General features: G+C 40.0%; 1 protein-coding gene across 1 annotated transcript in view; it reads right to left on the bottom strand.

Annotated features, from left to right (window-relative positions):
* Dcaf1 (DDB1 and CUL4 associated factor 1) overlaps positions 1–13,961 on the bottom strand; it is a 69,499-nt gene extending 55,538 nt beyond the window's left edge. Inside the window, exons 1-2 of the mRNA XM_076867362.2 lie at positions 13,815–13,961; positions 5,737–5,854 (exon numbers count right to left, since the gene is read on the bottom strand). Of these exons, the coding sequence (XP_076723477.1) occupies positions 5,737–5,846 (110 nt within the window). The 5' untranslated portion in view covers positions 5,847–5,854; positions 13,815–13,961. The remainder of the gene's footprint in view (positions 1–5,736; positions 5,855–13,814) is intronic.
* Between the last annotated feature and the right edge of the window lie 2,225 nt (positions 13,962–16,186).

The following is a 16,186-nucleotide window of genomic DNA, read 5'->3' as shown; positions in this document are numbered from 1 at the left end:
CCTGGGTTCAATCCCCAGTACCAAAAAAAATAAAATATAAAAAGGCACCAGGAATACAATTCAGTGGTAAAGCCCATTACGTTCAATCTTCAGTATAGAATCAGGGGTAGCAAGACTTCTGCAGCCAGATTGTCAGGGTTCAAATCGGAGCTCTTGCATTAGCTGTGTATAACTCTACAACTTACTTAACCTCTCTGTGCCTCATGTGTAAAATAAAAATAAGAATTACTATTTTAGGGCTGGGGGTGTGGCTCAGTGGCAGAGAGCTTGTCCAAGACGCATGAGGCTCTGGGTTCAATCTTCAGCACCAAATAAAAATAGATAAAACAAAGGTATCATGTCCATCTACAACTAAAAAATATTTTTAAAAAAAGAATTATTGGGGCTGGGGATGTGGCTCAAGTGGTAGCGCGCTCGCCTGGCATGCGTGCAGCCCAGGTTCAATCCTCAGCACCACATACAAACGAAGATGTGTCCGCCGGCATCTAAAATAAATAAATCTTAAAAAAAAAAAAAAAATTCTCTCTCTCTCTCTCTCTCTCTCTCTCTCATCTCTCATCTCTTAAAAAAAAAAAAAAAAAGAATTATTATTTTATAGCATTTCCGTAAGGTTTAAGTTAATTAGAATGAAGCCTGACACATGAGAACTATTTTTTTTTTGTAAATTATGAAAACTGGAAATTCAAAACAAATAAGACAATTAGTTTAGGATGGAATAGATAATTGGAATAGAGCAAGAGGAAGTGCTCCATAGTGGTACTCAAGGTTTTATAACTTGATAAGGGTGATGATTTTGAGGCAAAAGAACCCATTTTGGATGCTTGAGCAAAGTATAGTATACAAATGACACCTCAAAAAATTTTTTTAATTTAGATTAAGTTTATACAGCTTAATTGAAAGCTCAAAGCCAGTCCCTTTAAATATAATCAAGAAAAAGGGCTAATAAAAGATCAATTAAAGTTATAAACTAGACTACAGATGTAACTTAATGGTAGAATACTAGTTACCCAGTTTGCACAAGGTCCTGAGTTCATCCCTAGCACAACATTAAAAGAAAGAAAAATTTATTTATCAATGATATTTTTAGTGACAAATAAGATGAGGTTCAGTGTCTCTAACAGCTGACACACAAAAGATCCTCAAATATTTGAATAAATGACCTGTCTGATTTAACTTTTTTCGATTATTATAATCACCACAATGTTTATAAAACATACTGCCTTTTTTAATACTTCATTATATGCTATTTTTTTACTACTCTGCATTATTTCTTATCTGTTAGGCTTAAGATGCTTTCCAGATGGTTATTTCCTTGAGAGCAGTGGCCCTCTACTTTAAGATTTGCATTGCTGAAGAGCACAGTAAAAATGATCAAATATGTTAATGAATGTGAAATAACCTTGAAAATGAAAGATTACATTGATGGGGTGTTTTTTTGTTTTTGTTTTTTGACAGTACTGGAAATGAATCAAGGGGCTCTCTACCACCAAACCCATCCCTAATCCTTTTTTTTTTTTTTCCCCAACACATGAACTTTTTTTTTTTATTAGTTGCTCATGACAATACAATGATCTTGACATATCATACATTTGATTCAAATGGGGTATGAATTCTCATTTTTCCATGTGTACAGGATGCAGGATCACATTGGTTATACGGCCACATATATACATACAGCAATACTACTATCTATTTATTTTGATACAGGGTCTCACTAAACTGCCCAGACTGGCCTCTAACTCAAAATCCACCTGCCTTAGTCTGCCAAATTTCGGGGTTACAGGTATGCACCACTACAACCAGCAACATTAAGTATTTTTAATATAGTATTCAATAAATATTTCTTGAACCCAAAGCTAACCTTATCATATCCACTAATAACTCACTCCCATTTCACAGTAACATCAATAATACACATTAAGCCAGGTGTGGTGGTGCACACCTGTAATCCCAGTCAGCGCTCAAGAGGCTGAGGCCAGAGGATCACAAGTTCAAAGTCAGCTTCAGCAATTTAGCAAGGTTCTAAACAACTCAGCAAGACCCTCTTCTCTAAATAAAAAATATAAAAAAGGGGGCTGGGATTGGCTCAGTAGTTAAGCACTTCTGGGTTCAACCTCCAATACCAAAAATATTAATAATTTAATACATGTTAACTGTACAATATTTAGATTCTCTAATTTGCTGTAGCTGCATTTCAAATATCTTCTCCAGCAACTTGGGAGGCTGAGGCAGGAGGATCACAAGTTCAAGGCCAGCCTCAGCAACTTAGCAAGGCTCTATCTCAAAATAAAAAGGTCCAGGGATGTAACTCTGGGTTAAATCCCCAGTACCAAAAACAAACAAATATTTTATTTAAGTCTTAGTGTTTGTTCTTAGCAGTTCTTAGACTTCAATGCTTCTATAAATTAAAATCTAGTTTCCCATCAACAATAATCTTAATCTCTTAAAAAAAAACTGTACTTTCACATATTCCCCATGTATTCGGAGCAGTTGGAAACAAAGCATTTACCCGTTTTCAAACTTGCATAAGATTATAGTTCTTCTCTTCATAAATATCACCACAGAAAGTAATTTTTTCACAGCATGGCATCAAGGATTAAATGTTAAAGATACCTATATTCCCGTGATATTCTCCTTAGAAAACGTATGAACATTCCTCCCAATATTTTTCACTTTTTTCCCTCCTTAAGATAATGCAGTCCTGTATGCCTATAATCCCAGCTAGTCAGGAGGCTAAGGTAGGAAGATGGTAAATTCAAGGCCAGCCTCAGCAATTTAGGAAGACTGTGGTCTCAAAATAAGCACCCAGGGGTTCAATCCCTAGAACCAGAAAAAATAAATAAATAAATAATGGAATAACATTATGTACCACGTAGTTATTATGTACCAGGTTGTAGGCAAATCACTGAAAAAACACCAATAAAAAAGACAGTTCAGCTGGGGCTTAGTGGTGCACTAATAATCCCAGCGACTCAGGAGGTTCAGACAGGAGGATCACCAAGTTCAAGGCCAGCCAGGGCAATTTAGCAAGACCCTATCTCAAAATAAAAAATAAAAAGGTCTGGGGATGTAGTTCAGTGGCAGAGCACCCCTGGCTTCAATCCACAGTACCACCAAAAAAAAAAAAAAAAAAAAAAAAAATTTTTTTCAGGGATTTCTGGGGTTATAGCTCAATGGTAGAATGAATGAACAACTGCCTAGTATGCACAAGGCCCTGGATTCAACATCCAGAACCACCAAAAAAAAAAAAAAAAAAAGACATAATTCCTACTTTTAAGAAGCTTGAAATTTAGTAAAAAGACGTGTTTAAAAAAATATAATGCAAGGGGAGAAGAGGAATAGCATGGATGATGGAAGGAGACCCTCATCATTATACAAAATACATGTATGAAGATGTGAATTTGGTGTCAATATACCTTATATACAACCAGAGATATGATAAATTGCGGTATAAAGGTATATTAAGAATTGTAATGCAAATAACAATAATAATAATAATAATAAAGCTCATGTATAATGGCATAATTTGCCGTGAACATACTATATACAGAGTTACGAAAAAGGGTATTGTGAATGGATAATTATGATTGTAATGCATTCCACTATTGTCATATATGTAAGAAACAAAATATATATATATAGTGTAGAGCTAGGGCTGGGGCTCAATGGTACAGCACTTGCCTAGCATGTGGGAGGCACTGGGTTCGATCCTCAGCACCACATAAAAATAAAGTAAAAAAACATAGATAGACAAATAGATAGTAGATAGATAGAAAGTATAGTGTGGTAAGTGTTATAATGGGGGAAAACTGTGATGTATATAAATGATAGTAATTTTTAAAAAATAATATTATTTTTTAAAAAAATAATAAATAAAGGGGGTGACCAAACCCACCAATGAAGTCAAAGCTAGGGAAGCTTTTACAGATATGATTTGTTAACCATTCATTCAAAGGACTGGAGCTTGTGAAACAGACATGACAAGGAAAGGTATTTCAGGCCAAAGAAACAGCAAGTGTGAAGGCATACAGAGATTAGAAAACATAGCACTACTCCTTAACGGAAGACCAATGCTATGAGGCAGAAAAAGGAGGTCTAAAGAATTCACCTCTTATTCTGCAGGAACAAAGCAGCCATGGAAGAATTAAGAGAAGAGACATTACAATCAGATTTCTATATAAAAAACATGAGTTTTCCAGCAAGAGGGAGGGATCTATTAGAAAAGGATAAATTAGGGGCTGGGGATGTGGCTCAAGCGATAGCGCGCTCGCCTGGCATGCGTGCGGCCTGGATTAGATCCTCAGCACCACATACACAACAAAGATGTTGTGTCCGCCGATAACTAAAAAATAAATATTAAAATTCTCTCTCCCTCTCTCTCTTTAAAAAAAAAAAAAGAAAAGGATAAACTAAAAAGACATACTATCTAATGAGTCAATCAAGACATGGTCAATTCCTAATAAAGTAGTAGTGGCTGTGGAAAACGAATGAAAAGGAAGAAGCAGAAATTCCCAGGGTTTTGTGACTGAGACTGTGTTGGTAAAGGAATACATTAGAGATGATGGCTCTTGGGATTTTAGTTTATAACCATTTAGTTTAAAACCAAGATGGGCAGAACAAAAAGACTAAGTTGTGGATAAAGGAATTACAGATGAAGGTGATAAGCTGTTTTGGACATGGTATGTTCCAGATGTCTGTGGAACAGCCAGGTTAATATTTCTTTTTTTTAATATTTATATTTTGGTTGTAGTTGAACACAATATCTTTATTTTATTTATTTATTTTTATGTGGTGCTGAGGATCGAACCCTGGTCGCTGCACATGCTAGGCTAGTGCTCTACCACTAAGCCACAACCTCAGCCCAAGGTTAATATTTCTAACCAAGGATATGAGTGCAATCTAACTGTGACATGTCACCCCAATGACCACAAGGGCTGACTTGGCTTATCTGGCTAGCAAGATAGGTGTGCCTAGATGCACTCGCTACTCTGTGTGCATCATTCCATAAACTGCACATTTGGTCAAAGAGGATAACATTTCCCAATAGAGGAAAATCATTCTTTAGTCAAGGATATACAAAAGTAGCTGTACTCCCCTGCTAAAACCTCCCCAAAAGCTCTCAAGATATATACACCAACAAACTTTAAAAATTACCTAAAACTAAAAAGAAAATAAAGAAGTAGAAATAGAAACCTAAAAGTCAACACAGAATAACGGCTGAAATAATGGACAGGGATCAAAGTAGGTAAGAATGGTTAAAAAGGGAGAAGAGAGCCACAAACAAAACTGCAAAGAAGAATGCGGACAGGGCCCTGAAATGAAAGATAAGAAATTCAGAAGCAAAGAGAAGCCAGGCATGGTGACACATGCCTATAATACCAGCAACTTGAGAAGCTGAGGCAGGAGTGTCACAAGTTTGAGGCCAACCTAGGCAGTTAGCAAGACCCTCAGCAACTTAAGACTCTGAGGGGCAGAACCACCACCAATGTCTAAAAAAAATTTTAAAAAAAGTCTGAATATGTAGCTCAGAGGTAAAGCCCCCCCTAAATTCAATCTCCAGTACCAAAATAAATAATAAAAAGAAAAAAAATGGAGTTAAAACTCAGTCAAGGTAAAAATATTCCTATACTTTTCTCTATATTAATTTTTCCTTTTTCTTATAGTGTAGGTTTCTTGTGTGTAAGAAAAAAACTAGCATAAGAGTCATGTATGAAAAACCACCTTAATTATTCATACCTGGTAAGGATAGGTACCATGTCCTGCCCACTGCCATGTTCCTTTTCCCACTGCTCCAGCAGGGTAGTGAGCTCGGCTTTTGAGTCCACATGTACCGCTACTGTAGTCATGACTTGGCCTAAGGAAGCCAAAACAACAACAGCAACAACAACAATAAATGAGCACAGGCAAATAAACCACACATACTTCCCACAAAAGGAAAAGTGAAGGGAAAGGGTAGAAAATGGATGAGGCAAGCAAGGGAAATAATTAAAAAGCAAAGGAAATTTAACACATGGACCCTTTCAGATAATTATATGTGGTACAGTGGGATACCCTGAATCCACATCACCTCCTTCAACCTCAGTTTCCTCGCCTGTCAAATCAAGCAAGAAGCTTGATCAAAATGGTGATTCTTAATCTTTCTAAAAACCTGTTTGAGAATCAATCAAAAGCTACGGTCTCTTCCTCTCTTGAAAAGTACATGTATAGAGACTATGAATGTAGCTCAGTGGTAGAGTGTTTGCCTACTATGCACCAGGCCCTGGGTTCAAACCCCAGCACCAAAAAAATAAAGAATTATATTTATAAATACACACACACACACACATATATAAAATATATACAGTCATGCAGTAATCCCAGGTCTAGATCACTGAGGTCCAAATCTTTTGCTCTTGTTAGTCTTCCGGGGGGAAGCTCTATAAAACAAACAGTCCCTGTTAATTCTAAAAAGGCCAAGAAGCGGCAATGATCCACTGATCTACTTTATCACCAACACAAAAGTTGGAAAAGAATGCTGTATTTTGAATAAAAAAAAAAAAAAAAAAAAAAAAGAATGCTGTAAATCCATTTGTCTAAAACTGAATAGGGTTGCTCAGATCTGTAGCCCCAGTTATACAGAAGACTAAGGCTGTCTGAGCATCATTAATAAGACCCCATATTAAAAACTAAATAAGATGGGTACAGTGGTACACATCTGTAATCCCAGTGACTCGGAGGCTGATGTAGGAAGATCACAAATTCTAGGCCAGCCTGGGCAACTTAGCTAGAGGGCAGGGGATATAGCTCAATGGTAAAATGTCCCTGGGTTCAATCACCAGTACCACAACTAAAAATAAAATAAATGAGCTATTTGTCCTTCCGTCTCCTAACCTCCTTTACATCTGATTTCCTGGAAGGAGAAAAAGAGACTGGAAGATAGGTAGAAGTTACTGGACTGAGTGATAAGCCAAAGAATGATGAAGGACAGGGACCTGAATGGGTTTAGGAGGAGTCAAATAAGACACCAAATGGCAAAGGTTTAAAAGGAGTTCCAGGGCTGGGGATGTGGCTCAAGCGGTGGCGCGCTCGCCTGGCATGCGTGCAGCCCAGGTTCGATCCTCAGCACCACGTACAAACAAAGATGTTGTGTCTGCCGAAAGCTAAAAAATAAATATTAAAAAAAAAAAAAAATTCTCTCCCCCCCCTCACTCTCTCTTAATAAATAAATAAATAAATAAATAAATAAAATAAATAAAAGGAGTTCCAAAGGGGATAAATGAGACCCAAAATGTTTAGATGGTTCATGGAATCAATTTCTTTGCCAAAGCAGCCTTTAGGATCAAAACATCAGATCCTGCCATGGAGAGTATATATTTTTACCAATCATTCTATAAAAGAAGTTTCACACCAGAATAGGATTACTTACTGATCCAAGGTTGTTAACTCTTCTAAAGATATCTACCATAAGACCAAAAGAAACATATAAAAGAAAATACCACCAATTCTCTAAAGTACAAATATTTATTTTAGAGGCAATTCCAATAGCCAATAGTGATTCGTGTCACCTGAGCTACCCATTAACTCCAAAGAAAAACATACTTGCAGACTAAATACAGAACAAACTAAGAACAAAAAAGAACTTCAACCATATAGTAGGGAAACATTATAAAATATTAAGATTACACACAATGAGGGCTGGGGATATAGTTCTGCTGGTAGAGTACTTGCCTAGCGGGCACAAGACCCTGGATTCAATTCTGAGCACCACCAAAAAAAAGATTACACACAATGACCAACCAGGATTACTCCCAGATTACAAGAGTGGTTCAACATATGAAAACTGATCAATATCACCACCACAATAACAGAATGAAGGTGGAAAAAAAATGATCATCTCACTAATGCACAAAAAAAAAATCTGACCCTTTTGTGATAATAATAATAATCCAGCCTGGCAACTTAATGAGAGACTATTCTCAAAATAAAATTTTTTAAAAAAGGGGGGCGGGGGCTAGAGATACAGCTCAGTGGTAGAAGGCCTCTGGGTTTAATTTCCAATACCACCAAAAAAAAAAAAAAAAAAAAAGGCTAGGTATGGTGGCACAAACCTGTAATACCAGTAACTCAGGAGGCTAAAAACAAGAGGGTCATAAATTCAAAGCCAGCCTCTTAGTGAGGTCCCAAGCACTTTAGCAGACCCTGTCTCAAAACAAAAAATAAAAAGGGCTGGGGACTTGTTCAGTGATAAAGCACCCCTGTGTGTTCAATCCCAGTACCAAAATAAGTAAATAAAATCAGAAGCAAGACAAGTAAGCTCACTTTTGTCCCTTTTATTGAACACTGTAGTAGAATTCTCGTAAAAACCATGAAGGAAAAATAAAGCCATCCAAGTTGGAAACGAAAAAATAAAATGATCTTTATTTGTAGATAACATAATCCTATATACAAAAAATCCTAAAGTATCCACATAAAAACTGTTAGAACTAATAAGCAAATTCAGCAAAGCTGAGGATATAAGAACACCACAGAAAGCTGGGCATAGTGGAACACACCTGTAATCCCAGTGGCTCAGGAGGATCCCGAGGTTCAAAATCAGCCTCAGCAAAAGCAAGGCACTAAAGAACTCAGTGAGACCCTGTCTCTAAATAAAATACAAAATACAGCTAGGGATGTGGTTCAGTGGTCAAATACCCCTGAGTTCAATTCCCAGTACCCAAAAAGAAAAAAGAACACCACAAAATAAATTGCATTAGCCAGGTGCAGTGGCACAGGCCTGTAAATCCCAGAAACTTAGAAGGCTAAGGCAGAAGTACTGCAAGTTCAAGGCTACTTGGCAAGAACCTGTTTCAAAATAAAAAATAAAAAGGGCTGGGGAGGTGGCTCAGTGGTTAAGTGCCTCTGGGTTCAATCCCTGGTATCAAAAATTAAATAAATAAATAAGCATGGGCAAATGAAGCTGGGGATGCAGTTCAGTGGTATGTGCTTACCATGCAAAAGGCCCTCAATTCAAACCCCAGCACCATTAAAAAAAAAAAAAAAAAAAAAAAAAAAAAACACACACACAATGAAAATACCACTTGACATCTTCTAGAATGGCTATAATCACAACATCAGAAAATATAAACACCAGCAAAAAACTGAAGAAAGGAGAAGACACATTTCTGACAGCAATACAAAATGGTACCTCAACTATGGAAGTTTGATAGTCCCTAAGAGTTTTTTTTTTTTTTAAACAAACATGGAATTACCTTATAACCCACAATTTCACTACTATATACCCAAAAGAATTCAAAACAAATTGTTGTATGCAAATGTTCACTGCAGCTTTATTCAAAATAACTAAAGAATGGAAACAACCCAAATGTCCATCATCAGATAAATGAATAAACAAACCGTGGCATATCCATACAATGGATATTTCTTCAGTCACAGAAATGAAATACTGATACATGTTATAGATGTGGATGAACATTGAAAATAACATGTTAAGTGAAAAAAGCATACTAACGGTCACATTTATCATTATGATTGTATTTATATGAAACATCAAGAATGGGTATAAATCAGCTGGTTGCAGAGGCACACCTCTGTAATTCCACCAGGAGACTGAGGCAGGAGGATTGTGAGTTCAAAGCCAGCCTCAGCAAAAGTAAAAACCTGTCTCTAAATAGAATACAAAATACGGCTGGGGATGTGGCTCAGTGCTCGAGTGCCCCTCAGTTCGATCCCCGGTACCAAAAAAAAAAAAAAGAATAGGTAAATCAACATACTACAGAAAGCTAACTAGTGACTGTCAGAGATAAGAGGAAAAGGAAAAGGGGAATAATAGCTAAATGGGTAAGAATTTTCCTTTCCAGGTGATAAAAACTGGCTTGAAACTAGAAAGAGGTAAAGACTGCACTACACCGTCAACATACAAAATGCCACCTAATTGTACACTTTAAAATGATTACTGGTAAACCACATGTGGTGGTGCATACCTATAATCCCAGCAACTGGGAGGCTGAGGCAGAAGGGTCCCAAATTCAAGGCCACCCTCGATAATGTAGCAAGGCCTTAAGCAACTTAGTGAGACCCTGTCTCAAAATAAGAAATAAAAAGGGCTGGGGATGTGGCTCATGGATAAAGTACCCTGAGGTTCAATTCCAAGTACCAAATAACATATAAAATTAAAATAAAATGGTTAGTGGTTAATTTCATCATGCAAATTTCCATACATGTATATGTTTATTTATTCATTTTTCCATACTGGGGGATTGAACTCAAGGATGGTTTACTGCCACATTACATCCTCAACCCTTTTTACGAAGACATCCAGGCTGGTCTCAAACTTGCAATCCTCCTGCCTCAACCTCACAAATCACTGGGATTACAGGCATGCACCATCTGGCTTCCAATTTATTTTCAAATGTTTACAAAAAATACATTAACTCCACACATATACAAAATATAACAGATAACCAGTTTATTTTATTATTCTTTCAAATTTTCTATTCTAAAAAGCTTGAAAATCTTCCTAATACAAAGGTGGAGGCAGGTAATGTGGCAGGCCTGTAATCCTAGCTCCTAGGTAAGTGGAGGCAGGAGGATAGCAAGTTTGAGGCCAGTCTAGTCTATATAGGGATTATCCTGTCACAAAAGTAATAAAAACAAATTAAAGATAAAAGTTGGAGGAGGCTAGAGGTATATCCCAGTGAAAGTACACATGAACACAAAACCCTGGGTTCCAACACAAAAGGGGAATTATAAAAAATTGAGAACCATTTATTTTCCTAATTTAGAGCAACTATCAAAATACATTGCCAAGTAAAAAAGCAAAGTGTTTTTGTTTTGTGTATAACATACTACCTACTGTGAATTAAAAAGTGTATCCCCCTGGGAGGGAGGGGAAGAGAGGGGGTTAGGAGTAGGAGACAGGGGGTTGGGAGTAGGAAAGTTGGTGGAATGAGATGAACATCTTAACCCTAAGTACATGTATGAAGACAAAAAAAAAAAAAAAGTGTATTCCCCTAGAACAAAACACCCCTGGAAGAACACACAGGAAATGAATAATATTATATTATGGCAGGTAACTGACTAAGATAAAGATAGAGGACAGACTTTTCATTATACTTTTTTTTAACCTCATATCTTTTGTGTGTGTGTGTGTGTGTGTGTGTGTGTGTGTGTGTACTGGGGATTAAACCCAGAGGCACTTTACCACTGAGCTCCATCCCCAGCCCTTTTTATTTTTTAAATAAAAAAGGGTCTCACTGAGTTGCTGAGAGCCTCACTAAACTGTAAAGGCTGGCCATGAATTTGAGATCCTCCTGTCTCTGTCTCCCAAGTGGTTGGGATTACAGGCATATGCCACCAAACCTGACTCTCACCTTTATATTTTAAAACTTTCCTAACTTTCTAATTAAACTATAGAATGTCTTCTTTTCTAATACACTATTCAGCATAAACTATCCCAAAGTCTAAAATAAAGTCCATTTTAAAAACTTATTCTGGGACTGGGGTTGTGGCTCAGTGGTAGAGCACTTGCCCAGCATGTGTGAGGCACTGGGTTCAATCCTCAGCATCACATAGAAATAAATAAAGGTATTGAGTTCATCTACAATTAAAAATGTATTTAAAAAAAACTGATTGTGGGGCTAGGGCTTTAACTCAATTGGCAGAATGCTTGCCTAGCACATGTGAGGCACTGGGTTCAATTCTAAGTATCACATAAAAAATAAACGAAATTAAGGCACTCTGTCCATCAATAAATACAAAAAATTTTTTTTAAAAAATGATTCTGAGGCTAGGGATATAGTTCAGTGATAAGAGTGCAGGCCCAACATGCATGAGACCCTGGGTTTGATCCCCAGGGCTGCAAGGTGGGGAGGTCTGATCCTGAATCCAAAAAAAAAAAACCTTTAGGAAGATTACAATCCTAAAACAAATATCTATAAGCACCCTTCCTTGTTAAAACTGCTGTAACCCAGTGGTAGAGCATGTGCATAGCATGACAGAAGTCATGAGTTAAAAATCCAGGTTTTTTTTTTGGGGGGGGGAGTGGGGGGTGGACCAGGGGTTTAATCCAGGGGCACTTAACCACTGAGCCACATCCCCAGCCCTCTCATATTTTATTTTGAGACAGGATCTCCATAAGTTGCTCAGAGACATTGCTGAGGCTGGCTTTGAACCTGCAATCCTCCTACTTCAGCCTCCCAAACCAATGGAATTACAGGTGTGCACCACTGGGCATGGTTCCAGTACCTTGAAAGAGAAAAAGCTGGATGTGCATGTCTGTGATACAAGCCACTCCAAAAGCTGAGGCAGGGGGATCATAATTTGGAGGCCAGCCTCAGCAACTTAAGGGAACCCTGTCTCAAAATAAAAATTAAAAAGGGCTAGGAATGTAACTCAATGTTAGAGCACCCCGGTTCAGTTTCCAGGGCTACAAGGGGGGGGGGGGGCGTATAATTGTAGAGTTTCACATAAAAAGTTAATAATCCCTGTGACATAAGAGATCATGTGCAGCTTCATCTTATTGTACATGACCATCTCCTTTACAAAAACAATACAACTGGTAGTAAACCAATTCAAGTCACTTCAATTTAATACATGGTTCATTCTCCTCTATTAAACTTAATAACTGCACGCCAGTAGAACAGTAAAACACTGTGCTCAGCAAACTAAGCAAAAGATGCTGAATACGAAGATTTCCCTACGTTTTCCAAATTCTGTTACCTTCTTAATATCCAAAAATACACCACCACTCGAAAGCGGGTAAGGAATACCCGCCCATGATTTAAAACCCAAATCCTTCAGAAAAACAATCAATTCCTAAAGTCTAAATAAACAAGCTTACATAAACCTTACAGGTAAACTCCAATAAACTGGAAAAAAAAAATTCAGGATGACGCTAACCAATGAACCTCACACTCTAAATATTACAAAGCGTTCCCAACAAGAAGATGCTAGTGTAAACTAATAATTAAAACATGTAGACAAATTAAAAGGCTTCACTGAAAAGTCACAGGTAGTAGGGAAAAAACAAGAGCAACAGGACGTGATTGTTACTTTTTGTAACTCAAAAAGTACAACAAACATTACAAAAACTACTTCTTCAACTATACCACTGCAGTAAGAGGAAGCGAGACAGAAACCGTTTCGGAAGAGAAGTTCTCGGACATCACAACTGAAAACAACTACAACCCCTGGAAACAGAATCCCAAGGAAGCTTGGCGGGCAATCCGAGGTTTGCCTCCTAGGCGCCGGACCCGCAAACCTATCTCTACACTCCCGCCTCCGTCACTGGTGGGAGGAGTTACTGAAGAGCTCCACCCCCGCGCCGGGTCCAAGAGTTGGGCGGGTGCAGGGGGAGGTGGCACGAGGCCGAGGGAGGGGAGAGCCCGCCCAGGTGACTGGAGCTGGAGGCGGAGACACAGTCCGGGAAGGGGGCCGCCGTACGGCAAAGAAGATGGAACCCCCCAGACCGTACGGAACGGAGACGCAAGAATTGGCAGAAAAGAGGAGACAAGGGAAATGAAAGGCGCCCCCCGCCTCCAGGTAGGGGCGGGCACACCCCTGCCCCCCATTCCGGGCGAAAGAGTTACTCTCGGGAAGCTTCTTAAGGGACTAGAGAAAGAACTGGAGGCCCCGCCCCCAGGCCAGGAATCCGGAGAAAAAGTCCTGTCAGGCCCCGGGCCCAGCCACTCCGACGGCGCGGCCCGCCCCCTCCCCGCCGGCGGCCCAAGCAGGTGCCGCCCCTCCCCCAGTCCGGCGCCCACTCTCCGGCTCCACCGGCTGCGTGCCGTTTCCTTGTGCCCCTCCCAAAGAGCCATCTCCCTCCTTTCCCCACTCACCTTCCTAGGCGGCTCCGCCGCTTTCCCCCTGACCCCGCCAGCGGACACAGTTCACACACACTGCCTCAGGTCCCGCACTCACTCACCCTCACTCACACACACAGCGCGACCACGGCTCCAGAGCGGCCCACATATTATGCGTCACTCGCGTGCTACGTGCCCCGCGCGCGAGTGCGCGCGCGCCGAGTTGGCGCGAGGATAGCGAGCAGAGGGCGGGAGTAGAACGCCTGAAAGAGCGGAGGGGGGTGGAAAAAAAAGAAAATCGAAGCGCCCCGAGGACGCCTGGGAAATGAAGTTTCGCGTCTAGGGTCGCCAGTGCCAATTGGCGCATAAGCTCTTCGTCCCGCGCATTGGCTGCCGGGACATGTAGTTTTCTACAAAGAAGCCAAACTGCCCTGTACTCATTGGCTGCTTGGGAAGACGGAAGCGAAAAGGGACTCGATTCTTCTACAACCGGACTGTACTGCTTGATGCTTTTTCAGTGTTTTATTCTGCGCTATGTGTCATCGGAAAGGTTCTGTGTTATTCTCCTATTTTCCATATCATCCCTCGAATATACCAGGAACAAAGAAAATATTTCCCATGAGCATATCAGAAAGTACAGCACTCATACAGAAGTCTCTGGTTTTTTGTCTTTCTGTTCGACATATCCTGTAGGAATCAATTAATATTTATTGCCAGTTACTATATGTGAAGAAGAGAAATGAAAAATCAAAAGCCCATATATGGCTGAGTGCTGGTATGCACCTAACAGTCGCTCTAGAGGCTGAAGCAGGAGAATCCCAAGTTCCTGTCCAGCCTCAGACCCCGTCTCAAAATAAGAAAAAAAGGAGGGTGGGGGGCTGGGGATGTAGCTCAGTGGTAGAGCCCCCGGGCTCAATCCCCAGTATGGCGAGGCAGGGAGAAAGAAAAGAGCTTGTAGCTCAGGGTTAAAGCACCCCTAGGGTTCAATTCTCAGTACCAAAAAAGAAAAATAGATGAAGGCAGGCAGGACTGACCTCAAAGGTCATCTAATTCGATTTCTTCATTTAACAGTTGGGAAAAGTAAGGCTCAGAGAGTAAATGTCTTAACTAATGCAGCCAATGAGCAGCAGAGTCAGAACTGTGTCTTGACTTTGATTCAGAGATCCTTTGTAGGAGCATGAGAGGTAAACATTAAGTCCACAATTGTCCAGAATCTCAGTAAGATCCCACAGTTCATCTTAGAGTCTGAGCAAGTTTCTGTGCATTCCCATGGTCTGCTGCCATACTCAGATTCCATAGTTAGTAATAAACCTGGATATTGGGTCTCTTGATTCCATTCCCATCAGATCTCATTTTCCTCTTTCCAGAGAGATCTTCCTTCCTGCTCAAGGCCCAGATTCTAGAATGTGTGCTAGACATGTCACCTTTCTGCAACCCCTTCTGCCCCAACACACAGCTCTCCTTCTGTGCTTCTTGAACTTTGCCTATAACAGTAATGGCCACTACCATTTACTTTGACTTTACAGCAAGCTTGCCTCTAAGCCAAGTATTTTAGCCACACTCTTTCACTACCACCCCATAGGTATGGTTAACCGGTTTTTACAGATGAAAAATCTGAATCCAGACAGTTGAATCAGTGTCCAGAGGCTGGGCTCAACCTGCTTATGCCTTTTCTCCAATACTCCAGACAAATTTCCTACCATGCCTCCTTGGGCCATAAACCCAATGATGCATAGAAATGCAGTTCTCAAACTTAGATGTCCTCCCTCTGTCTGTGGTCTAGCCATCCCATGGTGACTGCCTGAAGTTCTCAAAGAGCCTTTGTAGGATCCCAAAGTGCAACTCACCAGAGCTCCTGGCACTGCTTCAGCTTGTCACCAGATGGCACTGCTCTCCTATAGAAACCCAGCCTGGGGTCCTGGGTTGGTGAAGAGAGCCAGGGGCATCAAGGAGGGAATTTGAAGAAGCCAGGACCTAGGAGACTGGGAAAGTAGTAAAAGTAGGAGACATACAGGGCCTGTCCAGCAGCAGCTCCCTCAAGAATCTCACACTGTAACTATTGCAGCCCTCTATCCCTGTCAGCCCCCACCCAAACACACAGCTGCACACTTGCAGGCATCCCCAGAACCGTATCCTGAGAAGGGGAAGGAGCAGCACCCAGGCTTTCCTAGGTGCACACACATTCCAAGAGTGCTCAATGGCACATTTCAAAGGATAGGTATTATTCACACATGCCAGATTAACAGACACGTACACTTGTGTGTTAGGTACCAGTCCTTACAGCAAACATTTTCAAACCTATGCATATATAAACACAAAGCTACAGATAATCCAGGTCCACACCAAGCTTGGTTCTGGCACATTCAGTTCTAAATCATCAGAATGAGATTTCTTGGCCTCTTTGACAT

The sequence above is a fragment of the Callospermophilus lateralis genome, chromosome 10 (genome assembly GCF_048772815.1).
Source record: "Callospermophilus lateralis isolate mCalLat2 chromosome 10, mCalLat2.hap1, whole genome shotgun sequence".
Classification (NCBI taxonomy): Eukaryota; Metazoa; Chordata; class Mammalia; order Rodentia; family Sciuridae; genus Callospermophilus; species Callospermophilus lateralis.
The sequence above is the reverse complement of the archived record's forward strand: the minus strand, read 5'-3'. Positions and strand labels throughout refer to the sequence as shown.